This window comes from Oculina patagonica, unplaced genomic scaffold, assembly GCF_052425735.1.
Source record: "Oculina patagonica isolate OP01 unplaced genomic scaffold, crgOcupat unplaced3, whole genome shotgun sequence".
NCBI classification, from domain to species: Eukaryota; Metazoa; Cnidaria; class Anthozoa; order Scleractinia; family Oculinidae; genus Oculina; species Oculina patagonica.
The window spans coordinates 351958-358784 of record NW_027558145.1 but is presented as its reverse complement, the minus strand read 5'-3'; the positions used below and the strand labels follow the sequence as shown (position 1 = coordinate 358784).

The 6827-nt window shown below is 49.0% G+C and overlaps 2 protein-coding genes across 2 annotated transcripts; both read left to right on the top strand.

Moving 5' to 3' along the window:
* Positions 1-1266: 1266 nt before the first annotated feature.
* On the top strand, positions 1267-2670 carry LOC144640432 (uncharacterized protein F54H12.2-like). The gene has a single exon (XM_078499584.1). It carries the CDS (start codon positions 1267-1269, stop codon positions 2668-2670), a length of 1404 nt encoding a protein of 467 aa, XP_078355710.1.
* Positions 2671-2720: 50 nt separating this feature from the next.
* Positions 2721-6046, top strand: LOC144640413 (uncharacterized). Its single transcript, XM_078499568.1, has one exon. It carries the CDS (start codon positions 3244-3246, stop codon positions 4033-4035), a length of 792 nt encoding a protein of 263 aa, XP_078355694.1. The 5' UTR covers positions 2721-3243; the 3' UTR covers positions 4036-6046.
* The last annotated feature ends 781 nt before the right edge of the window (positions 6047-6827 follow it).

Below are 6827 nucleotides of genomic sequence, written 5' to 3'. Positions count from 1 at the left end.
CACGTGCAAAGCAAGTCGGTGACTACCGATCTGACGTTCCAGGACATTCTATATGACGACAACATCGTGGATGGCCTCAGTTTTATGAAAGCCCTGGTCTTCAAGTTCGATCAAGTCAAAGAATACAAGCGTATCGTGGGAGACTTGACCAAGTCGCCAGATAATGGAAAGGAGTGGGAATATACTTTCAAGTGGGAAGGTGAAGAACTAGTCCTCGACAACTCGAACTTGGACGTCTCGGAAGTGAAAACTGAAGGCGTCCCATACTACATGTCTTTCAACGAGGATTTGGCCTTTGACATGGGATGGGTAAAAAAGAACGAGAAAGAAAACGTGTTTCTCGGGCCGAACCTGAAGCCGGAATGCCACCACGCTACGATACCCGATCCCATAGACGTGGATGATTTTGGAGAGGGCAAGAAAAATTTCTGGGTTGTTGAGAATGGACAACTTTTCTTGAGTTGCTATTGTAACTGGCGTTTTTTGAAACTCAACAGAGCCTTCCAAAAAGTGATTGGAGATGCATCGCGTACGCTTTTCGTCTACTCAGATGTGGGTGGTAGTTCCGTTGTAGGAAATCAGGTCACGGATCTGTTGCGGGAAATTCACTTTCAACGTGAAGGAAAAGGTATCAAGTACTTTGAACCTCTCCACATACAATATATTCCACTCCGCAACCAGATCGTGGACATTATTGAAACGCAAGTGAGCGAGACTACAGGTAAACTGGTGGATTTTGGCGAAGGGAACACGATCGTGACCTTACATATCAAGCGAACATGAGAGGAGGTGCTCTGACGCGTTTCACACCGGATCCTCCTCCTCAAGAGGGGAACGGATTTTTGGCTGACATCGTAAAAGAGTCTCTGGGTGGAGCCGTGAGAGGATTTAAGAGTGGGCGCGGCGTCGCGGACCGCATTCGTAAAGCGGGTCAAGGAGTCAAGAGCGGTCCTAAACGAGTCGTGAAACGCAAACTGAAGAACGTCATAGAACGAAACGTCAAGAGAAAACTGAACGACATCTTTGGAGAAAAATGAATCCCGTTTACTCGCGATCGTCCAGACTGGTCCGATCCAAACGCGCTCCCGTCAAACAGCGCGGAGAAGGATTCTCACTGGCACTTTTGAATCAGGCGTTGTTGGGACAAAAGAGGCGACGACGAAAAGTACAAAAGGGCGGGTGGATAGGTCCCGACGTCAGAAAGCCTCCTGGCTACGATTGGATACAGACCTTACGGAAGCGTAGTGGAAGAAGGAAGAGACGACGATGACCGAAACCATCTCGAGCGCCTACCCGCAGTCGAGACGCGAGGCCAATCCTCGATTGGATCTATTCGCCGTACCACCGACAGACGTCAGCGTCTCGTCGTATCGGATGGTCCCCGTTCAGACCTACACCACAGGCATCAATCCGGTGGAGTTTCAGATCGACCCCCAAGAAGATTACATCGATCTCAGCCGTAGCTTCTTCGAGGTAGAATTGCAACTGAAGAAAGACAACGATGAGAACGTGGCAGCTGCCGACAAGCTGTGGCCCGTCAACAATCTAGCCCATTCTCTGTTCAAGCAAATCAGCGTGCGTCTCAACGGTACTCTCATCAGTCCGCAGACGGACACGTACCATTACAGAGCCTTCTTGGAAACGTTGTTGAATTACGACAGACAAGATGGAGAAACCATCTTGAAACCTCAAGGATGGTACAATCATATCGATTTCCCAGCCACGTGGACGGACAATAACACGAACACTGCAGCCAACGCTGGAGCTGGACACGCAGACTATGTAGCCCTGACCGCCAATCACAAGGAGGCTCTCAAGAACTCTAAAGCAGAACAAGCCAATTACACGGGCGGCAAGCGACACGTGTTGCGTTTCAAACCCCACATCGAAGTGTTTCATCTGAGCAAGTTGTTGGTACCCAGAGTGCAGATAGGAATACAGATGTACTTCAATTCTCCCGACGTGTTCTTGAATGGAGTGGGTCTGGCAGGAAAGTTGACGGCCGAGGAAGTCAAAGTTCGAATGTACCTGTGTCAAGTGCGTCTCAACCCCACGACGTACAGGAGACTGATGGATGAGATGACCACCAAGAGTCAAGTGGTGAGTTACCCGACCGTGAGAAGCGAGATTCGGACCTTCAACATGCAGGGAGATCAACGACGGTACGAATGCACCAACTTGTTCCAAGGAAGAATTCCCAACCGCGTGATCGTGGGTATGGTGCTGTCCACAGCCTTCACCGGGAACGTGGTCAACGATCCCTTCTGTTTTCAGAAGTTTGGAATGAGCAGCATAAAACAACTCGTGGGAGGAGAAGAGTATCCTTACGAGACGCTAGAACTGGTTCACAACGATGCCACCAAAGATCTCAGAGGGTACCACCGTTTCTTGCAAGCCACCGGATGTCTGTGCAAGCAGCAAGGAAACATGGTGAGAGGTGACGATTGGGGACAAGGAAAGAATTGCACGTTGTTCGTGTTCGACAACGTGGCCAACGGATGCGTGGACAGTTACAGGATGAACCCCAAGCAAGCCGGAAATCTACTTATAGAGTTGAACTTTGGAGCCAACCCAGCTGTGAACCTGACCATCCTCGTGTACGGAGAGTTTGAGAATCTCTTGGAGATAGACAAGAACAAAGCCGTGTTGTACGACGTGTACCAGCGTTAGTGATGGAGAAAGTGACTTTGAATAACGTGCAGTTGGATCAGTTGGCCAGACATCACCCTTCGTTGAAACCTTACTTTTACGGGACGGTGGCCTGCGATCGATTACCTCGAAAACCACTCAAGACGGAAGCCCGCGGGTACATCGTCAACACCGATCCTCACTACATGCGCGGTCGGCATTGGATCGCTCTGTGGACGAATGGAAACGTGTGCGAAGTGTTGGACAGTTACGCCTTACCCCTGGAGGTGTACCAGACGGCGCAACTGTTGCAAAATTGGTTGGACGATCATTGGAAGTACGTGGAGCGCAACGGACAGAGTCTACAATCGTTGTACAGTCAGAGCTGCGGCGATTACGCGTTGATGTATCTCATCGATAGGGCCGAAGGACGTAGCATGAGTCAATTCGAAGCGAGATTCAAGAAACACGATTACGTGTACAATGATCATAAAGTTGGGCAAATGTTGAAGCAATTGATCTCGAAGGAAATGTCGTGGGACAAATTTTGGAAGATGGAATACCATCAGGATTGTGAACCGTCTCTCTGCGGTGTAAGACACTTGTTGTTGTGAGATGACAAATAAAAACGTTGAAATGAATAAGGTGTGTGTCGTCTGTCGCTCGGGAGTTCGGGATTCGTTGCAGACTTTTTCTGCAACATGCTTATATCATTGCTCGTTTTTTGACGAACGTCATTTCGCCATGGAGCGCGGTAAAGCATTTAGCTTTCATACCCCTTCCAGCATGCTGGTAGTGGGTCCTTCAGGCTGTGGAAAAACCGTGTTCACCACCAGTCTGATATTGGATAATTTGGATTTGTTCGAAAATCTAGAACCCAATGTACACTATTGCTACGGTGTCTGGCAAGACAATTTCCGACCCTTGCAACAAGTGGGTGTTCAATTTTATGAAGGCATCCCGGACTACACTACCCTACAGAACTGGTTTCCAAAGGGGGGACTTTTAATATTGGACGATCTCATGGAAGAAGGTGCCAACGACAAACAAGTTTTGGATTTATTCACAAAACATTCTCATCACAACGACATCACTGTACTCTACTTGTGTCAGGACATGTTTCCGCCGGGAAAATATTCCAAATCCATTTCCAGAAACGCCCACTACATCGTCGCATTCAAAAATCCCAGAGATCAAGTGGGAATGCGCAATTTGTTGATACAAGCCTTTCCTTCGCAGTGGAAAACTGTGATGGACCGCTTCTCTCAAGTAACAGAACAACCCTTTGGTTACTTAGTGCTGGACTTACACCCCCGAAGTAGCGACGACAGACGGATTTTCAGCCACCTCTTAAAAGACGAGGGATGCATGAGATGTTACAGATTCGTTCGAGATGTTCGTACGTAACGATCACGTGTGGCTCGCGTTCTTGGACCTGTGCAGTCGTCATTTCGAGCGTATGAGAGAAGAGGACATGGACTACGACGCCATGCAAACCGTGCTACATTTGGCCGAAAAGCGACAGATGTGGAAATTCGTGAGAGAATATAACGAGACTTACTTCAGCGAATTGATCCAGACACTAGAAGAGAGAGCTAGAAAAACATGTCAAGACATTCGCCAGCAGGAGTAGGAACCAGTCCTAGTGCCATTCCGATCGTCAACGTCAACCGAGGGGGATTGGAACAGACATTGGATCGAATCGACCCAATAGTCCTAAGACGGTACTTGGATCAATTACCGTCTCCTGCAGTAGGTACGGGGACTTTGAGATCCACCACTCCTGCTTCCTCGAGGTCCAACGTACCTGCAGGTCAAGGAACGCTAACGGGTGGTCCACACCGATTGAATCAAGACGACATGCAACGTCAATTGCAAATGCTGTTAAACGATCAACGTCAAGTGGCGGCTGGACGTCGCATCGCAGGCATCACCACGACAAACACCATCACTACGACCTATAAAGACGGGGGACGACCAACCGTTTGTCGTACCTCGACGAGAGTGAGCCATTAAAGATGTCCCTACTAAACGGGTCGAAGACGAACTTGGATCCAGACCTGTTACACAGATTGGACGGATTGTATACCTTTTACCACAAAAAGTGGTGGTGTCATCGTCAAATGTTTTACCATTTTAAGTGGTGTCATGCTTCATTGAACGCTTTGGCTTTATTCATCGTGGCAGCGGGTATCATTGCGGGTTCCCTTACAGAAAATAGTGTTATTGTGGCATGCCTAACTTCAGCTGGGACTGTCGTCAAGGGCTGGAACGATTTCAAGAAATATTCGTTCAAAGTGGACGTATGTCGTTTTGCCTACACCACCTACGACAAGACGTTGATCGAATTGAGAACGTACGCGCGCGGTCTTCCGATGGACGAACTAGAAGGATTCTTGATCAAGATGCAAACTCTAGATGACACGATCACCGATTTCACGCCGCCCGTGGCCGACAAGTACGTGCAAGCGTACGAACGACAACACGATAAATCCGAAGGTACCCCCGTCTGAAGTGACAGTTATGGTAGGATGGGAAGAACGAAACGTAAGGCCAGAAGAAAGAGGCAGCGAGGTGGGGCTCTCGCGAGACGTAAACATCGTTTGGTGGACAAGATAGCCGAGGGGGCCAGCATGTTTCTCTCGGGTCCTTCACCCACATTCTTCACGTTGGGTGGTAAATTGGCCAGTCAAGGATTTAAAGGGATAATGGATAATGTAAATCATTATAGACGTAGACCGCGACGACGATAGGACCATGAGGAGAAAGAAACGTGTGACGCAAAGGCGGAGACGTGCTGGCAGGAGAAGAATAGGACAGAAGGGTGGTATTTTACCCTTAGCAGCCTTGATACCAGCTTTGATCGCGGGTGGAAAAGCAATCGCTTTGGGTGCTGCATCGGGTGCTGCAGGTTGGGGTGCAAACAAAGCCTTGGATGCAGCCACTCGAAAGAAAAAGAGATAAAAACACTATAAGAGGATGGGGGCATTGGGCGTCACCGGTAGTTACAGACTGCATTCTGTGACAAGATGGTGCGAAGAAGAAAGATAGTAAGGAGACAACCTAAAAGAGGACCCGTGTGGAGAGGAGAGGGTTTATTGGACATACTCAAGTTTGCCGGCAAGTTGGGTTATAAATTGGGAAAGGACAAACGCTATAAGAGGATGGGGGCAAAGGGCGTCACCGGTAGTTACAACCGACGTCCAGCCCCGTGGGAAGTATGAATCGATTACGTCGACAGCGTCCGTTCTTGGAGAGCATTCTGAGAGAAGCCAATCGGTTCAAGCGAGACGAGATGTTACAGCACGCCAACGCCGATCAGATCAACGCCGTGAGTGAGATGGTATTGAATTTGCTCAAGAACCGCATTCCGCTCAGTCCACCGATCACCGCCAAGCTGCGAAGATATAAGAAGGTCTTGCGCGAACTGGGTAAGCGCAGAAACTCGTTGAAGAGAAGGCGAGAAGGTCTCCTGTCACAGAAGGGTAGCGGGTTTTGGAAAGGACTGCAACAGATCTACCAAGCATGTCTCTGCAAAACACCCTCCAGACAATGATGAAAATGTTACGCGAATCGGCGGACAGAGAAGCAGAGTGGGAAAAAAGAGCAGACCATTGGCACAAAGCCTACGCCCGCGTCAATCATGACTATTTGGCTTTAAAATACGACGCAGAGTGCGAAGATTGCATTCGAGAGAGGCAAGAGACTCCGGAAGGAAAGACCCTAGTACTGTGCAAGGAGTGTAGCGACAAGTGTACATCGAGAAGCGACTTGAAAAGGCGCATAGACAAGTTAGAAGAGGAAGTTCGTTACTGGCAAGGGTGTTACGAAAGCTTGTTGGAAGAATACTTCAAAGATGACCGAGGAAGTCGTGATGGTTCCCGCTAAAGACTTGAATCGTTTGGTGCAATATTACAAAGGCGAAATCACGGACAATGCGTTGTTGAACAAAGCGGCTCGCATAGCAGCCGAAAGTCACTTGCTGTTAAAAGATAAATCCGTTCCCGACGGTATCGCCGTGGCACGAGTGAAACCTCTCGCTCGCGAACGGGCTCGTTTGACCAAACGGATACGTCAATTTCCCATGGGAGGAGTAACAGCCAGACGGCCGGGCGAAGAAGCGGAGGAGGAGGAGGAGGAGTTGGAGAATGTAGGTTTGGTGACGGGACCCGTGGAGACCATGTTGAAACAACTCATAA

Bases quoted from the DNA above. Each gene is read 5' to 3' on its own strand.
- LOC144640432 (XM_078499584.1), top strand. From the start codon at position 1,267: ATGACCGAAACCATCTCGAGCGCCTACCCGCAGTCGAGACGCGAGGCC.
- LOC144640413 (XM_078499568.1), top strand. From the start codon at position 3,244: ATGACAAATAAAAACGTTGAAATGAATAAGGTGTGTGTCGTCTGTCGC.